Source organism: Mauremys reevesii, linkage group 7 (genome assembly GCF_016161935.1).
Source record: "Mauremys reevesii isolate NIE-2019 linkage group 7, ASM1616193v1, whole genome shotgun sequence".
Taxonomy (NCBI): domain Eukaryota; kingdom Metazoa; phylum Chordata; order Testudines; family Geoemydidae; genus Mauremys; species Mauremys reevesii.
Genome location: NC_052629.1, coordinates 89,333,284 through 89,357,298, shown reverse-complemented (window position 1 = coordinate 89,357,298; position 24,015 = coordinate 89,333,284). Strand labels below are relative to the sequence as shown.

General features: G+C 41.5%; 1 protein-coding gene across 7 annotated transcripts in view; it reads left to right on the top strand.

Moving 5' to 3' along the window:
* Window positions 1-24,015, top strand: part of RAF1 (Raf-1 proto-oncogene, serine/threonine kinase) — a 115,823-nt gene that overhangs the window by 33,002 nt on the left and 58,806 nt on the right. For 4 of the 7 annotated variants that reach the window (XM_039547712.1, XM_039547717.1, XM_039547716.1 and 1 more), the window contains 7 exons: window positions 7,214-7,266; window positions 10,701-10,933; window positions 14,708-14,820; window positions 16,712-16,814; window positions 19,036-19,193; window positions 20,829-20,927; window positions 22,602-22,755. In XM_039547712.1, the coding sequence (XP_039403646.1) occupies window positions 10,727-10,933; window positions 14,708-14,820; window positions 16,712-16,814; window positions 19,036-19,193; window positions 20,829-20,927; window positions 22,602-22,755 (834 nt within the window). In that variant the 5' untranslated portion in view covers window positions 7,214-7,266; window positions 10,701-10,726. Of the gene's footprint in view, window positions 1-7,213; window positions 7,267-10,700; window positions 10,934-14,707; window positions 14,821-16,711; window positions 16,815-19,035; window positions 19,194-20,828; window positions 20,928-22,601; window positions 22,756-24,015 lie in introns of those variants that run through there. The other 3 variants (XM_039547714.1, XM_039547713.1, XM_039547715.1) reach the window with 2 other exon arrangements.

Sequence of the window (24,015 nt, the reverse complement as noted above, 5' to 3'; positions counted from 1 at the left end):
GAATTGAATGGATGTAGCATTCAGAAGTTATGTTACATCCAAACAGAGAAATGCCATTAAGTTAAGTGTTAGGCCTTGCAAATTCAGTCGATACATTAAAAGAATGGTATTTAGATTGCAAAGTCAAAGCACTTCAAAGTTGGGAAATGCCAGATTTATGTTTGTCAGTGGAAACTTAATTCTTTCTCCTTGTGCATATGCATTATATGACACAGTCTTTAGTTGCATGCTCACATTCTATTTTTTCTACAGGACCTTGCCTCATTCAGTGCACAGGATAGACATGCAGTGGGGCAGATATAACTTGGCAAAGGTAACCGTGAATGTGGCATTTCCTGACTTATCTGTGCCTGATTTTGCAACAAATATTCTTTTAATATAGTTTATTGTATTTCATACATATACTATATAAGGAGAATGTATATGCATATAAGGTAGCAGGGTTAAGATTGCACATGCAACTTTAATTTTTGTCACTTCCTGACTGTTGATGGGGTCAGTTTGCAATTTGAATGTCTTTAATGCAGTTCTTTTGTATAGATTTTCCTACTTTTAAAAAAAGAAAAATGAAAAAACACATTTTACTGAATGCTGCTATTCAGTAGACATGAGTACAGTGCTGTGTATTGCACATATGCAGTAAATGAGGCGGGAGGCCTTGTCAGATTAGATTTCCACCTTTCTCTATCATGTGGAAGAAAGGCCTCCTTTGGCATTCCTTTTTTTAAATTTTTTAAATTTTTTTTAATGCACATCCATAGCACAATTCAGTGCCCAACTGATTATAACTGAAATATTGTTCCACTTTGACTATACTTGTGTATATCCTGTAGAATCCTGAGATGACCTCTTTTTGATTGAGATTCCACCATGTCTGTTTACAAATACATGCAGTGTCAGATGAAGGAACTTTGGGAGCGTATTAGTTTTAATGGTTTAATCTTGTATTCATACACTAAATACATTAAAAAACCCTTTTATAATTCAGCCACAACAAATCAAGTTTTCACGAGACTTGTGAAAGGAACACCTACAAACTAAGGACTCCTCATTATCATTGTGTGTTTGCATCAACTTCCATCGAGCTGTTACAAGTGTTCAAAAAGCGGTTACAAGATTTTTTTATTTTTTGGAAAAACTGATTATTTTTTTAATTGTGCTCAAAAACAGCTTAACTATTTCAGTAAAAGTCAAATGCAGCAGTGCGACGCGCACATGATTCTGGGCAGTTGCGTTGCTCCCTCAGAATTTTTGGGGCATCAGTGAAACTGACTGGAATCATGTCATTGTCACTTTGCTGCCTCCCAGGGAAGTCTGGAAGAGGATTGAAAAATAGAGGTGGTGGGGAGAGAGAGGGTAGACTAGTTAAGAATCTCCACCACCCCAGCAGCATATAAGGGAACAGGGGAAGGTGAGTAGCAGGTACTACTTCCTTCACTTGAAGAAAGCTTTTGGGGTGAGGTGGGGAGAGCACTCTTTCTGTACAGGTGGGGGTTGGAAATGACTGGGATTTAATCACATCTGTGGTGCTACAAAGAGCATGGAGAGCACCCTCTTCTTCCCAGCAGCTGGAAGTTGGCGAGTGTCTAGCTTTCTGCGCTCCTGGATCTCACTGATGGTAGAAGCTCCCCCCTCAAAAATCTTTCTTATAGGCCTCTTGTTATTGATGCCTGGTAAATTGTTAAAGCCCTATGTACAACCTAAGGATGTGACATCATGTGCCCAGTGATATAATTCTAGAAAGTCAAAATAATGTTTGCAGCATTTCTCTTTAAAGGCAATACATAGCTGGAAGGCATTGTAAAACCAGCATAGTAATACCAAGTCTTTTAATATTCATATTCAGTAGCGTGTATATTTTGCATATCAGAATCAAAGGCTTTTATGAATGCTTCTTAAATTGATTAGAAATAACAGGAAATTATTGCATCCATCGATTTGTCTTCGTTCTACATTTTTGTGTGTAACTTGGTGGGACTCTTATGTATCAGTTGCATTTTTAACTGTGATAGGTTAATGTAGAGTCTACCTGATCTTAACAAATTTGTTGTCCTGAAGTTTGGCAAGGTTGGGGAAAACTATTAGTTGGTATTTCAGTGCTAAGGAAAACAAGTACAACATCAAGTTGAGATTTTATGGGAAATAAGTGTAGAGGATGTATGCTCCCTGACATCTGTCCTCAGGGGGAGGGGGGGAGTAAATGATTGATCTTGATCCGGATTGGCTAAGCAGTTTATCAGTTTAAGTTAGACAGCCACTCTAACTATAAAAGCTGTTGTAATTTACTTGCTGCATTAGTCTCCTTTCCTGTTTGATTCTCCTAAGTTGGATCCAAATACAAGACCAGTCTCATTTATGCATGCTAGGTAAATTTTCATAAGTGCCTTAGTCCCATTAACTTTCAGTGGGATTTGAGCTCCTTACTTAGGTACTTTTGAAAATTTTTCAACCCTTTGATACTACAACATCTGGGATATCCTATTGCTTTTGGCACAGTTTGAAGGAGAGGATTGCTTAATGTTACAATAGAACCAGTTTAGTGCTGATATTTGATAGAGAATTCAATCAGCACACATTCTCATTTTGTACTCTACAAATCATCATTAAAACAGGAATGTGTGAAGGGTGAAAACATTTGTAATGTGTTTAAATCTAAACAAACTGCTCGTAGCCAAGCTATAGTTACGTAAAATGTTCTCTTTATTTTTTTATTCTTTAGATTACCAAGTGCTGCTCTTATGCATCAAACTAGAGCTGTAGACTTGCGAAAGAGAGCGATAAATGTTGGTGTCCCATTCCATTCCCTTTTGATCTCGTACATGAGCGAGCACACACACATTCTAGCCATAATTTTCTGTGGAACATCAGTAAAAATGAATGGACTGCTGGCATGAGGTGAAAGGGGGGTATGTGCGAATGGGAGTGCACACCACCTCTGTTACGGGTGGGGAGAATGGGGGACTCTGGCATTGCGGAGAAAGGATGAAATAGGGTACACACGAGCCACTGGCATGAGGTGGAAGGCAGGAATGGGGCAGGTACAGCCAGTGCCATGAGGGAGGAGGGGTTGCAGGGAGTACCTGAAATAGGAGGAGATGGAAGGGGTGGCTGGCACACACAGCTTGTGGAGATGGGGCGAAAGAAAGGTGCCCCTAGTGCATGCAGAGTTCAGGCTACAGAAGCAACAAAGTGTGCGACCCTCTAGGTACCCAAGTTGGAATTTGTCTAGGATGTAAGGGCTGACATCCCTCTTCTTCTAAATAGAAAAAATAAAATAAACTATAGCTGAAAATAAATTTGCCTTTATTGAAGATTGTAATCTGGAGGATGGCATGTCTCACAGCATGGTACCTCAGCGCCTTGCCTAGTAGAGTGATTCAGTAGTGACTCAGAAGAAAGACTGCCATCTGCAGTATGGAATCGCCAGCACCACTGGTACTTCCTGGGATTTCCTTTGCTTTTCTGTCCAAGTACTGACTCTGCTTAGTTTATGAAATCTGACCATCTTTCAGACTAATGTTATATGGCTGCAGCCCATAACAGAGATTTCCAATAATATTAGGAAAGAGGCTTCAGAGAGTCCGAGGCATAAATTTAAACTGGAGAAAAATGATTTTATATCTCTTTTTAATAAAGACAACGTAGAGAGTAGGCCAAGAAAAAATAATTATAATGCAGTAAACTGTCCAAATTGACCTATTGCATATTGGTTTTCTATAGAATTGACTCACTGGCACATCTCTTCTGTTGCTGTACTCCCTTGAAAATGTAAAATGGTAACCTGACCTAACTCCCTCCCTCTTGATTCTTTTTGAGCAGTATTAATTTTTGAGTTGGTTGCTGAGGACTGGCAAGAGAGCACTCAGTTCAAAGTGAGAGGATGTAAAAAGGTTGCAACTTCAGCATTTATATATTGGGGTGTGATCACTGCTATAGATACCACAGCTAAAACATTTGATCGTGGGCAAATATTCTGCGGGTAAACTTAAACTAGAATTTCACAAGCTGCTTGTGTATTTAATCATGATCTGAGTCTGATTTTATCGCAGCTATTAAGATGTGTGCTAGGTACAAATGATTCCTTGATTTTTTTTTTTTCTTTTTTCAAAGGTTACTTTTGCTCCTGTCATTGATTACAGGCAGGGCTCATAGTGCTGCTTGTTGTTAAGGTTACCTGACTCTTCCTATTGTAGGACCCCTTTTCAGTTGCTAATAACGTTGCTGAACTTTAGCCATTTGGGCTGATATTTTCTATGCTGGTTGTCTCAGGCTGAATTATTTTGGAACGTGTCAACCAAAATAGTTCAGTTTCCAAAAACGGCTAGAGAAAAATGTTTCAGGGCATTTTTTAAAAAGTAATTCTGGTGACCTTTTCTTTGAGAAGTTCTAGCACCCACATAAAGTAGGGATTTAAAATTTGGCAGCGAGTGGCCTTTGAGTCAGGGATATGTCTCTTGTAATTACTGTGCAGATCCACCCAAATTTGGCTAAATTATATGACTTTGAAAAATTGTACTTTGCACGTGCTCAGTAAATACTTAAAATTTAGTGGCTAAAATCTGTAAAGATTCTATCTTTCTGGGGCATGCTTCATTAGCTCTTAGTGCTGACCAAACTCTACATGCGCTGTCCTAACAAAGTGACTGAGCATGCTCTGTTCCTAGGGCTAAGGGGGCAAAGCTGAACTTTTCCTGTAGTTGCAGCTTCCAGTAGCTGTGACCTGGGCTAGAGCTGGGTACTGGAACTGAGACCAGAGAACCTGTCTTTCCTCTACTCTGATTTCCACTCTGCTGGCATCTCGGAGCACAGAGGAGGAAGTTGTCTGACTTGAAACCCGAGGGGATAAAAGGAGACCGAGGAAGAAGGGGAGTAGATTGAGACAAGGATCCTGGTGAGACTGGGACTAGAGCAAAACTATAAGTGCTAGCTAGAGCGGGGGCGGGGGGGAAACTGCTGGTTGGATAAGGAGACTGGGTTTGAGAGCCAGAGGGGGGTGGGCTGGTTGGGCAAGAAAATTGGGACTAGGAGCTGGTGCGGGAGTGGGAAACACAGATCAGACAAAGAGCTTGGTTGGAGGAGAAGGTCTGGGACTGGCTGGATAAGGAGACTGGGATTGAAAACCAGTGTGTTGGGGAATGGGGCTGGGAGGTGATAAAAGACATGGAGCCAGGGAAAAACTTGGCAATGAGACCTGGGTCAAGCAGCCGGGGAGGGGGGGATACTGAGGCCTTGTCTACACTACAGGGGAAATTCAATCTAAGCTATGCAATTTAAGTTACATGAATAGCGTAGCTTAGACCTACTTACTGTGGGGTCCACACTACGTGATGTCGACAGGAGACGCTCTTCCATTGACTCCCCCTACTCTTCTCGATCCGGTGGAGTACAGGAGTCAACGGGAGAGCGATTTGAGGTTGATTTAGTGGGTCTTCTCTAGACAATCTAAATTGACCACCGATGCATCAATCGTTGCTCGTAGATCCCTTGGTAAGTGTAGACAAGCCCTGAGACAAGGAGGTGGGTGTGGGGGAACAGAGCTGGGGGCAGCTGGAACCCAAGAGGGGAGTGAGAGAATGAATGAGGATCTGTGATGGGGGGAATGAGACTGGCTGGACAAGGAGTTTGGGATGGTGATGAGAAGCCTGAGAAGAGACTGGGACTAGGAGGTGGGGGTGGGGAAGGATAGGAATTGGACTGGGACAGATTGGAAGTGATACGGCTTGGTGTCAACAGGCAGAAGAGTATCTGACCTCTAGAGAACCTCTCCTCCAGAGCCTGAAATGGAATCCCAGGGCTTGGCTACACTTACGGTTTGCAGCGCTGGTAGTTTGCAGCGCTGGTCATCCAGCTGTGTAGGAGTAGCGCTGGTGTGTGGCCACACTCACAGCTACCAGCGCTGGTGTGTGGCCACATTTGCAGCATTTGCAGCGCTGTTGGGAGTGCTGCATTATGGGCAGCTATCCCAGCATTCAAGGGGCAGCAACGTGCTTTTCAAAAGAGGGGGGTGGAGGGTGGTGTATTGTGACAGGGAGCGGGGAAGAGAGAGAGAGTGGGTTTTTGGAGCCAACACTTTAGCTTCCTGGATTGAAAAATCACAAAATGTTTGCGAGCCCTTAGTCTTAACTCTTAATTGCAAACAGCCTGCCTCCAACACGGACTCCCCGCTGTTTCACTCACTCCCTGTGGTGTACTGTGACAGGGAGCGGGGAAGAGAGAGAGAGTGGATTTTTGGAGCCAACACTTTAGCTTCCTGGATTGAAAAATCACAATGTTCAGGAGCCCTTGGTCTTAATTGCAAACAGCCTGCCTCCAACGCTGTTTCTCTGTCAAGCAAACATTCTCTCCCTGCCTCTCATTTGATCGTTCACAGCCAGGTACAGATAGCTCCTGTTTGCTGTGATCAGTGTTTGTTTTTTAGATAAGCAGTTCAATGGAGCTCAGCTCCAATCGGAGTTCACAACAAAACAAAGAGAGGCTGCATAACAAAACAAAGAGAGTAATTTAGTTAAAAGCTTTCTGGGATATCTCCTTATTCCCTGGAGGCCAATAAAAGCGCTGGTGTGTGTCCACACTTGATGAGCAGCGCTGGATCGCCAGCGCTGCAATCGCTACACCCCAACCTGGCCAGGTGTACAGCCAGCACTGCAGCCAAGGAGTTGCAGCGCTGGATGTGCCTTGCAGGTGTGGACGGTTACTAATTGCAGTGCTGGAAAGCCTCTACCAGCGCTGCAACTTGCAAGTGTAGCCAAGCCCCTAGATTTCTGAGTTTCATCATTCCTCTGCTGTCAGTAAATACCTGTGAAACCCACTAGCAAAGTGTCTTATCCCCCTCTAGTGCTGGTCCACGTAGAGGATGAAAACCTATTATAGCTGTCACTTATTCTATTAACTCAAGTGGCAGAGGTCTATCCAGTGCATCTAAAGTTTCCAGCCCTGTTGATAACCCGTGTAAGTGTGATGCCATGTGATTGAATTCCCCCCCCCCCCCCGCCAAGTTTTCTCTTGAAAAGTCTGGGAAATTGCACACACAACCTCTTCTCCTCCACCCCCTCCCTACCCAACCCCATTAACAGAACACTATTAAGGTTGCAAAGTTGAGCACACAGAAGTTAGGAAATGTCAGAGTTTATGCTTATGTAACTTTAATTCATCCCCTTTCTATATGTGTATTATGATATGGTCTTTATGTGATCACATACTGTTTTTTCCACAGGACCCTGGCCTAAGTCACTGCACAGGATGGACCTGCTCTGGGGATGAATCAAGGTAGTATAGTACATAAGAACATAAGAAAGGCCGTACCGGGTCAGACCAAAGGTCCATCTAGCCCAGTATCTGTCTACCGACAGTGGCCAATGCCAGGTGCCCCAGAGGGAGTGAATCTAACAGGCAATGATCAAGTGATCTCTCTCCTGCCATCCATCTCCATCCTCTGACAAACAGAGGCTAGGGACACCATTCTTACCCATTCTGGCTAATAGCCATTTATGGACTTAGCCACCATGAATTTATCCAGTCCCCTTTTAAACATTGTTATAGTCCTAGCCTTCACAACCTCCTCAGGTAAGGAGTTCCACAAGTTGACTGTGCGCTGCGTGAAGAAGAACTTCCTTTTATTTGTTTTAAACCTGCTGCCTATTAATTTCATTTGGTGACCCCTAGTTCTTGTATTATGGGAATAAGTAAATAACTTTTCCTTATCCACTTTCTCAACATCACTCATGATTTTATATACCTCTATTATGTCCCCCCTTAGTCTTCTCTTTTCCAAGCTGAAGAGTCCTAGCTTCTTTAATCTTTCCTCGTATGGGACCCTCTCTAAACCCCTAATCATTTTAGTTGCCCTTTTCTGAACCTTTTCTAGTGCTAGAATATCTTTTTTGAGGGGAGGAGACCACATCTGTACACAGTATTCGAGATGTGGGCGTACCATGGATTTATATAAGGGCAATAATATAGTCTCAGTCTTATTCTCTATCCCCTTTTTAATGAATCCTAACATCCTGTTTGCTTTTTTGACCGCCTCTGCACACTGCGTGGACATCTTCAGAGAACTATCCACGATGATGCCAAGATCTTTTTCCTGACTCGTTGTAGCTAAATTAGCCCCCATCATGTTGTATGTATAGTTGGGGTTATTTTTTCCAATGTGCATTACTTTACATTTATCCACATTAAATTTCATTTGCCATTTTGTTGCCCAATCACTTAGTTTTGTGAGATCTTTTTGAAGTTCTTCACAATCTGCTTTGGTCTTAACTATCTTGAGAAGTTTAGTATCATCTGCAAACTTGGCCACCTCACTGTTTACCCCTTTCTCCAGATCATTTATGAATAAATTGAATAGGATTGGTCCGAGGACTGACCCTTGGGGAACACCACTAGATACCCCTCTCCATTCTGAGAATTTACCATTAATTCCTACCCTTTGTTCCCTGTCCTTTAACCAGTTCTCAATCCATGAAAGGACCTTCCCTTTTATCCCATGACCGCTTAATTTACGTAAGAGCCTTTGGTGAGGGACCTTGTCAAAGGCTTTCTGGAAATCCAAGTACACTACGTCCACCGGATTCCCCTTGTCCACATGTTTGTTGACCCCTTCAAAGAATTCTAATAGATTAGTAAGACACGATTTCCCTTTACAGAAACCATGTTGACTGTTGCTCAAGAGTTTGTTTTTCTATGTGTCTGACAATTTTATTCTTTACTATTGTTTCAACTAATTTGCCCGGTACCGACGTTAGACTTACCGGTCTGTAATTGCCGGGATCACCCCTAGAGCCCTTTTTAAATATTGGCATTACATTAGCTAACTTCCAGTCATTGGGTACCGAAGCCGATTTAAAGGACAGGTTACAAACCTTAGTTCATAGTTCCGCAACTTCACATTTGAGTTCTTTCAGAACTCTTGGGTGAATGCCATCTGGTCCCGGTGACTTGTTAATGTTGAGTTTATCAATTAATTCCAAAACCTCCTCTAGTGACACTTCAATCTGTGACAGTTCCTTAGATTTGTCACCTACAAAAGCCAGCTCAGGTTTGGGAATCTCCCTAACATCCTCAGCCGTGAAGACTGAAGCAAAGAATCCATTTAGTTTCTCCGCAATGACTTTATCGTCTTTAAGCGCTCCTTTTGTATTTTGATCATCAAGGGGCCCCACTGGTTGTTTAGCAGGCTTCCTGCTTCTGATGTACTTAAAAAACATTTTGTTATTACCTTTGGAGTTTTTGGCTAGCCGTTCTTCAAACTCCTCTTTGGCTTTTCTTATTACACTCTTGCACTTAAGTTGGCAGTGTTTATGCTCCTTTCTATTTGCCTCACTAGGATTTGACTTCCACTTTTTAAAGGAAGTCTTTTTCTCTCTCACTGCTTCTTTTACATGGTTAAGCCACGGTGGCTCTTTTTTAGTTCTTTTACTGTTTTTCTTAGTGATGGAGGCTATTGTCTCTAGGCCTCCTGCTTCATTAGTTGCGGAAGTTTGGAAGATGTAGTGAATGAGCATGAAATTGCTTAAAGTGAGAGGATGGTCTCATGCAGGCAGTTAAATGCTGCCATGGAGAACTAGATTCTATCCTATCCTATCCTCTGCCACAGAGTTCCGATGTGATGCTAAGCAAGTCATTTAAATCAAATTTTTCACACATGGTCTGTAATTATGCATTCTTCAATTTCTGGATACCTTACTTGAGATCCTGGAGTCTGATTTGTAGAAGGGCTGAGCACTCACAGCTGCAACTGACGTCAGTGAGGGGAGGTGTGCTTTGAACTTAAATAATGCTGAGTACTCATTAATAGTGATGAGTACCATCGTAAAACCCATGAGAAAATTAAATAATTCTGCCTTCGGAACAGGGTTTATGAAGTGAAAACTGTCCATTTTATGTACTGAATGAGACAAGAATCCTTTGGAGGGAAAAATGTGATCATATAATTGAAGACTGTCATAATGCATATGTACAAGAGGGCTGAATTAAGGTTGCACAGATAGCCTTAATTATAATACTTCCTACCTCTTGGGTGCTTGACTTTTCAGTCTTAATGTTTTAACATGGTTTTGTGTATAAAGAATATTAAGATTGTCAGTTTTATTTGGCAATAATCTCTCTTACTGTAACTTGGTTAGCTTGCATTGTTTAATTGTAAAGCCCTATGCTCACCTTCTTGGTTGGGGGGAATACATGCTTAATTTTGTTTCTTCTCAGTTTTTGGAAAGCTTGTTAATTTAAAAAAAAATGAACAGAAAAAAGACTTCACACTTCAAATATATTTATACTTTAAGTCAGACCTTTTAGTTTCAAACTTAGCGTGTACTTAGCCATGAGTGAGGAAAGTATACTTCAATTTGGGAGGGAAAAATCCCATCAGAAATGTAAGTATGCACTGAATGTGCTGCTTTCGAGGTTCACAGGAATGTGTGTGCACATCTAAACTTAGCTGAGTTTGCTGTAAATACATTTTTATGAATTTGTTGTAATAAAACACGGACAATGGCATTCTGCTTAAATGTTATTTGTATAATTTTACAAAATGACTAGGGCATGATACCATGGTTGTAAAGCACTTGAGATCTACTGATGAAAAATACTGTATAAAGCATAAGGTGGTATTATTATTTATTATATTGTTTGGTCTTTACTGTATTTGCTTACAGATTTGGCTCTGAGAATGTTGTAATTCTTTTGTCTGTACTTCATTTCAGATTTTACTGTTCCTTAGGCTGTATCAATGGAGCACATTCAAGGAGCTTGGAAGACCATCAGTAATGGTTTTGGATTCAAGGATTCTGTCTTTGATGGATCAAACTGTATTTCACCTACTATTGTTCAGCCGTTTGGCTCTCAACGCCGAGCTTCTGATGATGGCAAGCTCTCAGATATGTCTAAGACTAGTAATACCATTCGGGTTTTCTTGCCTAACAAGCAACGCACCGTGGTAAGTCCACGCAAGCCTCATGTACGTCTACATTACTCTCTACTGGCAATGCTGTGTAGTGGAAGTGTAGCTACACGCTGCAGTCAAAAGCATACCACATCCACACTGCAGTATGTAGCTACACATGTCAGTGACAGGCGCTGGCAGAGGGGAGGCAGCAGGGAAAGCTTCAGTAGCTGCCTTTCGCTCTCCAGAGAAAAAGCTCTGGCCGAGGGGAGGTAGCAGGGAAAAGCTTCACCTCTGCCAGAGCCTTACCCTGTGGCAAGGAATGGCTGTAGTAGCAGGGAGCTGCTGGAGCCTTTCCCTGCTGCCAGAGTCTTTTCCTGCAGTGGGGAAGAGCTTCAGAAGCAGGGAGGCCGTGGGATGCTACATGGCTAAAAATAACAACGTAGACTGGGAGGGATGGCTTGGGCGACTAGAGATCCTTGTAGGGCAGGGGTGGGCAAACTGCTTCCCCAAACAGCCTGCCTCCCGCCCCCTCCCACTTCCTGCCCCCTGACTACCCCCCTCAGAACCTCCTGACCCATCCAACCCCCCCCCACTCCTTGTCCCCTGACCGTCCTGTCCCGAGACCCCCCAACCCTAACCGCTCCCCTGGGTCCCCACCCCCTATCCAACCTCCCTGCTTCCTGTTCCCTGACTGCCCTGAGCCCTATCCACAACCCTGTCCCCTGATAGGCCTCTTGGGACTCCCGCACCTATCCAACCCCCACCCCCACCCCCCTGGTCCCCTGATCATACCCCCCAGAACCACTGACCCATCCAACCCCCCCTGCTCCTTGTCCCCTGACTGCTCCCCAGAACCTCCTGCCCCTTATCCAACCCCCTGGCCCCAGCCCCCTTACCATGCAGCTCAGAGCAGCATGTCTGGCAGCTTAGCCGGAGCCTGCCGCACTGCCCTGCCGGAGCATGCAGCCCTGCCGCCCAGAGCGCTGTCTGTGTGGTGGCGCAGCTGTGGGGGAGGGGCTGGGGGCTAGCCTCTCCGGCTGGGAGCTCAAGGGCTGGGCGGGATGGTCCCGTGGGCTGGATGTAGCCCGTGGGCTGTAGTTTGCCCACCTCTGATGTAGGGTGTGTGCTTGAGTCTACTTCAGGTGTATCGGTAGTTTACTCACCTAAGCAATGCCTCACAGTCTATACTGCTATTTTTACCTGCCGTAGGGGGACTGCATTTACGTACACTTCACGCTGCCAAAAGAAGGGTGCAGAGCTGAAGCATCCTATGAGATATTATAGACTTTTACTATTGTTAATGTATATGTGGTAACAGAAATGTTTAAAAAACAAAACAAAACTGGAAGGTTGGTCCATGTCTAGGAAAGTCATTGTTAGTCCTTTAAACATAAAGGCTATATTTTAAAAATAGTATCATTATATTCTGGTGCAATGTTCTACAATATATAGGTGTAGATTACATTCAAATATTTAATAGCAAGATATTTCAGTAGTGGGCTACTTAGTTCTGCAACAGTACTGTAAATTATCCTAGCCTATATAAACTCAAATATGTGATGATTTTTGTCACAGGTTGCTTCAGCATGGATCTCCACAATGAAATATATTGAAGATAGATTGAACTTAAACATCTCTTGGTCTTTGTTTCAAGCTGAGCATTCCAATAATATGATAAAACTCAATAACATTGCTTGAAATCCTAGTTCGTTTTTCCCTTCCCTCAACATAATGCCACCCACCCACTCAGTGCTATCATTTCTGTCTGCATATGTGTCAAGTATAAAACATTCTGTCCAGCATAAAAACAGTAAACTGCAACAAAATTTTCTTACTCAAGTTTATATGTTATTGTGGGTGTGACAGAAAATATGCCTGTCTGGCCTGTAAGCACAGTATGCCATGAGTCAAAACATTTAAGGCCCAGCAAGTCAATTGTTGCATACCACAAGTTAACTTTTGTAGACAAACCTTCAAAAGTGAACTGTAATGCAAGTTGGGTTTTTTTTCGTTTTTTTTTTTGTTTTTTTGGAGTGGAATGGATCCTTTGGTCTATATAACTGCCTCAAACATTTTCTGAAAAGCTTTTTTTCTGCTTCTACATTAGGAATATCTGGTCCTGACTTACTGCTTTTCCTGTGGAGGACCTGGAATGTGACATCATAGCTGGAGGCAGAAACTTGAAAAGGAGGAAAGGTTGAGACTTAGGCTGAGAGAGCTGTAGCTCAAATTTCAACCTCCAATTAAAACATCACATTCCAAGCCCAACTACTACCAGTGTTTCTTAGGGAAAAAGAAATATATCTGATATTTCTTATGTTAAGCAAGCAGAATTTTTTTCTTAAATCTAAGGCAGTCTTTTCTCATAATAAAGGAATATTCAGAACAATTTTTGATGGTATGAAAAACAAACTTAGCCACAGTAAATATAGCAAACCGTTACAATAAAGTGATTGTCGCAATCACCAAAATTCCTCTTTCCAAAACTGATTAGAAAATACTGACAAACTCAGAATGCCATACATAAAACCTGTATCATCTGCTTTCATTTTGGCTTCTCTTTTGGTCAAGATCAAGTGGCATGTTGAGCCAAAGGGTCATACAGGCATAATTCCTGAGCCTATTGTAGATCAAATGGTAGGGATGCAGCATTAAAAAGTTACATCCAGAGAAATGCCATCCAGTTGAGCATAAGACATCACAAACTTGTCCAGTGCGCTCATGGACATGTAGATTCAAACATGCAACCTTACATTTCACTTCCTTTAATATCAAGGCAAACAAATGAAGCAAACAGTGGCTTAACTTCTTACTTTCTGCTGACCTTCATAGAAATCAAAATAACTATTAAAATGAAACTTTTGTATGGAAGGATAAATTTTCTTTATCTTGAATTTTAAACCCTCACAAGCCCAGAAGTTGAATAGTCACCATATGCTGCAACCATAATTTCTACTAAGCATAGTAGTTTGTTCTTAAACATTTAGGGAGGATAGCAAAGGCAGGTCTGCCCCTTTTAAATGAGGGTGAATATACCATTTGTTAAGGAGGTTCACAACTGGAGATGCCTTTGGATCATGAGGTAGCATTGATGGCCAAAAAGCACTGATATGTACATCTGATCAGACTTACAGCTTTTCAGCTTGAAGGGAGACCTAGCCACAGTTACCCGTGCCTTTATCATATCGAGATTTGACAATGCATTAGAAGACCATTCTGAAGTTGCAGCCAATGAGAAAGCAGCAATATCAGCTATTGGCATTGGCTGCTGATTTGCTTTTGAGTGCCATTCTGTGTAGTGTTTGATCTTATATAGTCCTATATGTATGGTTTGGGATCTGGCTACTTAAGAGATTGCCTTTGTGTCTCCATTGTCACACCACCTCAAATCAGCTGAGGTACTCTCAGTTTCTGGATTAGGATGATTGAGTTCACTACTCTTTCACACATTGAACTGAGAGTTCCAGATGTGTTTACATTAAAGGCATGATGTAAGGCTCATTTGTTTTCTAGGGAAAGCTATATTGGATGGATTTTTGGATGGACCTGTTCAGTTAAATTCTGAAGGAAATAATCTTTTATTAACCTGTTTTAGCATTGCTCCTAGAAATGCTTGTACATGTCATCAGTGTGGCATGTTAGGCACATTTTTTTCAAATTTCAAACTCTATTAATAAAAGTGCTACTAAGTCTAGTTTTACTGTAGTGATGTGTAGAATGTGATGTGTGTAGTCTTTTGTAGAATATGAAGATCAGAAAAATGGTATTTTAAACCTTTTTATGTCCTCATTAGAGTTTTAAATTAAAATTGGCTCTTGTCCACAGGTAAATGTGCGGAATGGGATGACCTTACATGATTGTCTTATGAAGGCGCTCAAAGTCAGAGGTCTGCAGCCAGAATGCTGTGCAGTTTTTCGACTTTTTAATGAACAAAAAGGGTAAGAAGCTGTGTACTAAATCAGAGAAACAATTTTAACATCCTGTTGGATTTTTCAAATCCTGGTTTTAAACTAGCAGCAACTGCGGTTTCTTCCCCCATTTTTGCTAATTTCTTTAGAAGTCTAACGTGGCTGTGAAGACTCTCTTCATGCTTTCTTTGCTTTTCTCAAATTTCTTATTCAAAAAGCCACTCTTTAAGCATGCTGAAATGATGTAAGAAATTCAATGTTAGTTTTATTTAAATGCTCATACTCCTGGGGGATTTCTACGCAACTGTGTATGTGCAGTTTTTTTCGCTTCCCTGCAGAAAAATGACTTTCTGATGGGGAAGCAAAGGGAAGCCTCGAGCGGTTATGTGCCCTCCCCAGCAGTGTGGGCACATTGTTTTGCGTGCCTGGAGCAGCCGGTGGAGAGGTAAATCACCGCAGGGGTGGGGTGAGGCCCTGGGGAGACTCCAACCGATGGCTCCTACCCTGTGTCAGGTTCAGCTGGTAGTCCCAGCTGGGCTGCGGGCAGGGGAGGACGGGACTTCCTCTTCCCTGCAAGGAGCAGCCAGGGCTGGGTCAGACCCACCCCCAGAAACCTCCCCTCACTCTAGGAACCCCCAACAAGCTCTTGTGCATTCAGATCCCCCCCACCCGAACCACCCAGTGATTTATCCACACCCAGATTTCCCCACACAGAACCCTCTCACCCCTCCACATTATATCCTGCCAGGCTCAGCCTGTCTACCCACACCTGGTGTGCCTGGTGCAGAGGGGAAAGGCCAGCCTTTGTGCAGTGTCAGGGATGGGTGCAGCCTCAACACCAAGTCCATGTCCAGGGGGTAGGGTTCAGGGTGATCTCTCACCTCCATGCAGCCAGTGGCCTGTGCTCCGCACTGCCATGCTGGAACCTCCACATTTTTTATTGTCAATAAAATTTGCAAAATTTTGCAGAATTTTAAAATGTGTGCAGAATTTTTATTTTTTGGCACAGAATTTTTAATTTTTTGGTGCAGGATTCCCTCAGGAATAATGCAAAGGATTTTATATACACCATAAAAAATGCCTGCACTTCTGTCTCAAAACTGAAGAAGGAAAAACCCCCGTTAGCTGCTTTTTACAGATTTCTTTTTTATCACTCTAATCTAGCTAGATGGTGTTCAAATTTGAACACACAATGTCTTCTTCCTGCATTTGAAGATAGCTCACTTCAGCATGTGCTTGACTCCCCCAAATAAGGATCCTTGTATTCAATTTTAATGTTATAAATTCCTCTGAAAATTTTAAAATGTTATGGATTTAAGTCTCATCTCAGGAATTCCTTTGCGTTTTGTAGGGCCAGGGAGGTGCTGCTATTAAATATCAAATGATTATTTTACAAGCTGAGAGAGTGACGGTATCTTGTTTGAGTTAATGTATTAACTTCACACCTCGGAAGACTTGGGCTCAGTGCTTTTTGAAGCCACAATCATGAGACAGTCATTTGTGGGTATTCATCTCTGTGTAACTGAGTCTGCATTGAGGTCTCAAGTAACTTTGGAGCTAAAGCACATAATATGGTTTCTATACCACTAAATTTGCCGTTTATAATTTGGTACATTTGTTTATAAAGATATTTCTATGGTGCCCATCACCATAGCATCTGGATGCCTTATATCTTATAAAAACAATCAAAATATATGACAACCCATGTAGGGTATTTAAACTGCTATTGCTGAAAAATTGGAAATCACTTACAATTCTGTTTTGTTTTGTTTTTTGTGTTTAAAAAAAAAAAAACTACTGAAATACAACCAACCTCTTAGAATGAATGGTATTTGTTTTCATGTTACAGGAGCATGTATTACAATTTACATTATTGAATAGACCTGTTTATTCTCACTTCTCAATTTTTTTCCCTTTTTAGCAAAAAAGCACGCTTGGATTGGAATACAGATGCTGCCTCCTTGATTGGAGAGGAACTGCAAGTAGATTTCCTTGATCATGTTCCACTTACAACACACAACTTTGTAAGTTTAGTTTTATTCTGTATTTTGAATGCAGGATGCTGGTTCAGTTGACTTTCTAAACATGGGAAGCAACTTTAGATCTTGATGCTACAATATCATCTCTCCCAATAAAATACACCTCTACCCCGATATAACGCTGTCCTTGGGAGCCAAAAAATCTTACCATGTTAAAGGTGAAACCGCGTTATATCGAACTTGATTTGATCCGCTGGAGTGCGCAGCCCCACTCCCCTGGAGCACTGCTTTACCGCATTATGTCCAAATTCATGTTATATCGGGTCGCGTTATATCGAAGTAGAGGTGTATGTTAATTAATAAAAAAAGAATGACAACAACCACCCCAGATTATTTACAGGTGTTAGTCCCCTGATCTCAGTGATTTTTCAGACCTGGCCTAGAACATGTGGCAACACCTTTTTTCATTTACAATAGTAGTAATGAAATAAAATTCTGATCCTCTGTCAGGTTGTTAAGCAGAGTTTTCTTTACACTCCAGTTGACAGTATTTTCTAATCCCAAAACAGAATGGATGTCTTCACCTTAGTCTTTAGTTCAGAAAATTGAATAATTTCTCTTACATGTTCAGTAAAATGTGCACCACTTATGCAAAGAGAAAGTATTAATCGTTTCTTTGGCACGCATGTTCACTTGTTTTGAAGGTATCAGCTGGACAATGATTGTTACTAGAATAAGGTGTTGCTTTTTGGGCTAGCTATAGTCCTAAACAAATTAATGAAATGCCTGTATCTGGTGACTGACTGTCTTCATCACCTGGGTTTATCCTGTGTATCAATATGTGCATGATTGGCTTCTAAGGATATGGCCTCAGGGGTGGTTCAGGTTCTGAAAATGACTTGCTTTAGGAGCATGTGGGTCCTTCGGTCAAAAAAATCAATGATGAAACCCACTTAGAGTCTGTTATAGAGACTTGTTGTTTTTTTCAGGGTGTTAAGCATGTTGATGTCCTGCAAATTCATGACATCTCTTTGCCAGGCTGTATATGAGGCTATGTTCACAATTTGACAGAATTTTGTTCTCTCAGGAGGTGAGAGACTCTTTGATTATAGTTTCTTCCCAACAGCATGCTGTGGGATTCCTTTGCTTGAGATCCAGTCAATACTCTACTCAGTAGAGATAGGACAACAGATATATCCAAACAGGGTTGGAGTTCTGATCTATGTCAACTCTAAGTCTGTGGTACTTAGAAGCAAAAGAAAGCCAGGCTACGTTTAATTGTGTGGGAGGGGAGAGCAATAAGGTTAGCTCTCAAGGTCGGTCTTCCTTCTATCAAGATGGAATATGGCAAAAAATTTTCACAATGTGACCATGCATTATCTAAACTGATGGGCAACTTCATTCCAATCTTCTCTGTCAAGATTTGATTTTTCCATAGGGATACTGAATAAAGACTGAAACCCTTCTGATACGTCAGGCAGGACTAACATTCTTTAGCAGATTATGTCAGTTAGAAAGGTGATTGACACAAGGATGCACCATTTATTTGATCTGTTTGGGGTAGGCCACAAGTGGACTTGTTTGTGACCAGACAGAACAGAAAGTGCAAAACCTTTTACTCCAGAGTGGGCAGGGACCCAGATTTGGATCCTGCCCTTATTGTACATCGTGGGGGAAAGGACTGTTGTATGTCTTGCTTCCCAAAAGTCTTGGTAAAAGAGATGTCAAGATGCTTAAAAACCACCAGAGTTCACCTAAAAAGAAATTTGCCATAAGGAATATAACTACTAAATATCATTCTTTTGTGCATAGCTTATATACTTATATACACACAATTCTATAACTATTTAAAAAAAAAAAAAGTCCAAGGTGATGTGATTGGTGCTTTACATGAAGGAAGTTTTAGACTCTTAATTGAAGTCAGTGTCAAAACTCCCAAGCACCTTATTGGCAACAAGGTGGTGCTCTGAATCTTTCAAGGATACGTTTAAATTTCAGTATTAAATAGCTAGGTAAAGAGCTCACCAGATGTCTACAAAATATCCATAATTGTAACAGCACAAATCCACAAACTTTCTCAAGTGTAGTGTTAAGTTCAGTATTTGGTTTGGAGCAGTTTTATAGTAAGTTTTCATTCATGATTTTACAGTTCATTTTTGCCAGATCCTTAGGTATTCATCTGAGCCACTTGAAAGAGCAGTTACCATAATGGGGGAGGGGTGTGTGTGTGTGTGTACACATTTTAATCATTTATCTTGTGTTCTAGGCTCGGAAGACATTTCTAAAGCTTGCCTTCTGTGACATATGCCAGAAGTTCCTGCTAAATGGGTTCCGGTGTCAGACGTGTGGCTACAAATTCCATGAACACTGCAGCACTAAAGTCCCAACTATGTGTGTGGACTGGAGCAATATCAGGCAACTCTTGTAAGAGCTTTTAATTACTAATACTAACAGTCTCTGTGACTAAAGAATCTCAGACTCCGTCTCAATATCAGTGAGTGTTATGGTTTGTTGAGCAATGTAATATGTAAAAAGATTTGTGTATTGACGTGATGAAATAACCATCAGTATCTGCTCCCAGCCAGTTTATACAGTAAGACTATTGCCATGAAATATATTAGGCTCTTTTTATAAAACAATATTCTGGGACAAGCAGACAAAGACATGGCAAATGTCCAGCTAATTTCTTTAGTGTCACCTCAAAGTTCATTCAACATGGAAGTATGCAAGAGTTCCTTGTACAACTCATTTTTGTCTAAGGAAAAAAAAACCCTTTTGACATAGAGTACTATTGGTACTACAGGGCTTTTGAAAATTTTACCCCAGATCTCATAGTCCTTTTGAAACTCAATGAAATTTAGGCTTCTAAGGCCATGTCTACTGTAGTCCTTACATCAGCAAAACTTTTCTCGCCCAGGGGTGGGTGGGTGTGGGTAAGTCTATACTCACCATCCGGGTCGACGCGGTGAGTTTGACTTCTCGGAGTTCGAACTATCGCGTCTAATCAAGACGCGATAGTTCGAACTCCCCGCGCGCTCCGGTCGATTCCGGAACTCCACCACCGCGAACGGCGGTGGCGGAGTCGACCTTGGAGCCGCGGAGTTCGACCCCGCCGCGTCTGGACGGGTAAGTCAGTCAAACTAGGGTACTTCGAGTTCAGCTACGCTATTCGCGTAGCTGAACTTGCGTACCCTAGCTCGACCCCCCCCCTTAGTGTAGACCAGGCCTGTGTGTCTCCCTCTTCACCCCCCCCCCCCCCACGACATAAGTTTTGCCAGCATAAGCACTCATGTGCACTGTGCTATATTGATGGGAGACACTCTCCTGCCAGCATAGCTACCACCGCTCATTGAGCTGGTTTTATGGTGTCGACAGGAGAGCTCTCTCCCCTTGGCATAACGCAGTTACTTGAGCACTCTTACAGCGTGTACAGCTGTGCTGCTGTAAACTTGTAAGTGTAGATTTGGCCTAAGTCGTTAAGAGGTTTCTGAAAATTTTATCCTTGGTTCATATTAGGAAGCTGCACCAGTGTAACTAAATCAACTTAAAATAAATTTAATTATACTGCTACAGAATCCTAGTGCAGATGGAAATAAGCCCATTTTAATGAATAAAATGGTTCAAGTACATCTACATTAGTAGTTTGTATTAGTTTAACTAAATTTAGTTGCGTAGGTACACACTTTCAAATGTAGAGCAGCCCAAAGATAAACTGTAGGATTCAGTGCTAACTTCTAAACCATTAGCTCCTTTGCACTAGCAGTTTGGTGTTGAATGTCATGCCAGGAAAGGCTAATACCCAAAGTTTAATTTAGAAGTAACACTTTGAAAAAATCATTAGGTCTGTAAGGACATATAGGAGTTTATTCGTCATGGAGCACACCATAAGTTTAAAGACAGAGCAGGAAAACAAACTTTGTATAAATATGGATAAATATAATATTTTGCATGGTAGCAGTCAACCATAATGCAAAAACAGAAACCTAAAATCATACCTTTTTCTGTAGCATTGATCAGGATGTAATGTAGTACTTGTAATTCTTTTTGTTGATATTTCAGATTGTTTCCTAATTCAAATATCAGTGACAGTGGTGTCCCTGCACTACCTCCCTTGACAATGCGACGGATGCGTGAGTCTGTCTCCCGGATGCCTGTTAGGTAAGCTATTTCCACTACTTTTTGTTTTGGGAAGTATAGTTTTAATAAAATGCAATGATCATGTAATACTGATAATGGACAGAATACGCTAAAACATCATCACTTTGGTTTTAAGGCTGAAATGCTAATATCTGTTTGCATATAGAAATTGTAAATAAGATGTGTAATATCCCCCTTTTCTACAGTTCCTAGAATTAAGAGACACTTGCACCTGGGATTGCCGGCTTTGAATTTTTAGTCTTGAAGTTTTAAATCAGATCATTAAAAGTGTGGGGGTTTTTTGTTTTTGTTTTTAAAATATTTTTGATACTGATATTTTTAAAGACACAGTAGTATCAAAAAGTAATATGCTGTAGAATATAGGTTCCTTCAGACAGTATTGTGCCAGTAGCCCCATTAGGCACAACCAGTCATGTAGTACATGTGTGAAAACGGATGATTAGTTTGTTTTGCATGAGTCATATATAGAAGTTTTTAAAATACCATCAGTTTTGATACTACTACTACTACTACTACTATATTCTTACTGTTTAACCTAAATAGAGGAGTTTTAAAAGGAAACAGTGTATAATAGGTTAAAGAAAATATACCACCCTTGAAATTCTGAAAATTGAAATGTGTGTGGATTTAGATGCTAAATGCATATTCTCCATCCATGCAGCATGTCTTCTGACCCTTACTTCACACTTGGGTCCCTTTCCCTGCGGTATTAGAGACTGATGAGGTTAGACCAGGCCAGAGGTGTATGCCCCTCAACTTCCTCCTGACAAGACTGTCTGCTCAAGAGTTGTGCAAGCCCATTTCTGTGATCTCAGCATGTTAACTTGAAACATTTTCTTTTGGGGGATCTGCAGTGGTAACTCATTCCTTCTTATCCCTTTGATCTCTTTGTCTTGACCTCCTATCCCACTTGCAACCCAGGTAATAGCAAATGAATTAGGGGTGAATCCTTGTTATCTTTTGTGAATAGTTAGAGTTACTTCCCTCTGGCTATTCATGCGATTAAAGTAAACAGGATTTGGTTGGCCTTTAGTCCTGATTGGTAATTCTTTGCTTCAGCTGTAATCCAGTATTGGCCATATGTTAGAGAAATTACATTCTTTGTTTAACCACTGTTGTTTGATTTCTATAGAACTGTATTGGGCTCCTTTTAGCTGGTATTAGGATCCATGACTTCCTTGTAAGCTGTTCTGTGTGAACAGATGAACAGTCCCAGCAATCTATTTCCCCTTCCCAAACTATAATTCTCACAACAAATTAAAACTATTTTTTAAACTCCTAAAAATTGACTAGGCTTGAAAGAAGGGTCTTGCTTAAATTTCACAGATCTGAATTAATTCTAACTGAGCTAGTATTTTAACAACTGATTAAATATGAGTTGGCAGGAGTTGAGATGAGGAGTAACAAATTAAATAATGGCAAAAATACCACAGATTGCTGCTGAATGTGCCAAGCAGGTATTGCCAACTGTTAAAACCTTGCTTAAAACTCTTTGATTTTGTTCCTAAATTAAACTGGGCAAAATCCAGCTGGCTAAATAGCTTAGGCAGCAAATAGTACTAATCCTTCCTGGAGTCTGTGTGTTTGTTTTTAGGCAAGATGTACTATGCGGTAATTTACAACTAGTATAGAAAGAAAAATGAACTGTGATTTTTCTCCCTCTCCTCATGTTAGTTCCCAGCACAGATATTCTACGCCTCATGCCTTCACATTCAACACATCACATCCTTCCTCTGAGGGCTCCCTTTCCCAAAGACAGAGATCTACATCCACCCCAAATGTCCATATGGTCAGCACTACCATGCCTGTAGACAACAGGATAATTGAGGTAATATGCTGAATAAAAAATTGTGTAGAGCTCATCTAGAACTACTACTGGTTATTTAACCAGTATTTTAATTGTTCATGTTGTTGCTGTTTTCTGCTTAACATCTTCCCTTAGTTTGGTAAGTGGTGAAAGCGCAGGGTGACCAATGTCTGCCTAGAGATTTAAGTATCTTATCTTTCATGCTTGCAGCCTCTCACCTTTGCTAAAGTTTTTAACAGGTTTTGTGCTGCTTTACAAAGAATTGGTGGAGCCTAATGTTAAGAAGTTTAACAGATCAACCTTACTGCGCAAGAGCATGACCAGATTTGCTGCACAGCTGCTTACTGTTGGTCCTTTGGAATGTGTTCTTTGCCATTTAAAAAACATAAACTCACATGCAAATTGATAAATCAGTCAGATGGTGGTGCATATCTGCATGCCAGTTGCAAAGAATGAATATTAAAGGCAATGCCTCTTGTGCTATGCAGCCCATTAGGCCTATACTTAGGGTATGTCTTCACTACCTGCTGGATCGGCGGGCAGCGTTCGATCCAGCGGGGATTAATTTATTGTGTCTAGTCTAGATGCGATAAATCGATCCCCGAGTGCTCTCCCCTCGACTCCTGTACTCCAGTTCAGGCAGAGTCTACAGGGGAGACACCACGGTAAGTCGATCTAAGTACGTCGACTTGCATAACTTAGATCGTCGTTTTTCCCCACCACCACCACCACTCGGTGTAGACCAGGCCTTAGTATTAAGGACCCTAGAATTACATGGTAAGGTTCAGCACAGCTGAGATTCTCCCTCCTTCTACTTCCTTTCAAACTTCTATTCTTTTTGTAGATTGGCAGTGCAGTCAAGCCTGAAACAGGAGCTCTAGTTGCTATTAGGTGCTATTACTGTTAAAACTCACTGGGGCGGGGAGAGGCTTGCAGGAAGAGGAGCATGACCTGCACAACTTCTACCAACCAGAGCCTTTATTCTGATAGTTTTTGGAACTTCTCAGGACACATCCCTAGCTGCAGAGCTGTAAAATACACAGGCTTGCTGCCTTTAGTTCCTCTCTGGCACACCTCCAAAAGGGCTCATGAGGGAGCTTCTCTTCTGAGCACCTTTGGACTCTATAGCTGGGGAAAGATGCCTGTATGTCAGAGCTTCTAAGCTCGTTTTGGAGCAGAAGCTATGTTTAAGGTGGGCTTTATAGGGGAAGTACCTTTCCTTTTTTTGGTTTTGTTTTCCTTGTCCACTGTCTCATTCCCTCTTCACCAAGCTCCATTGCT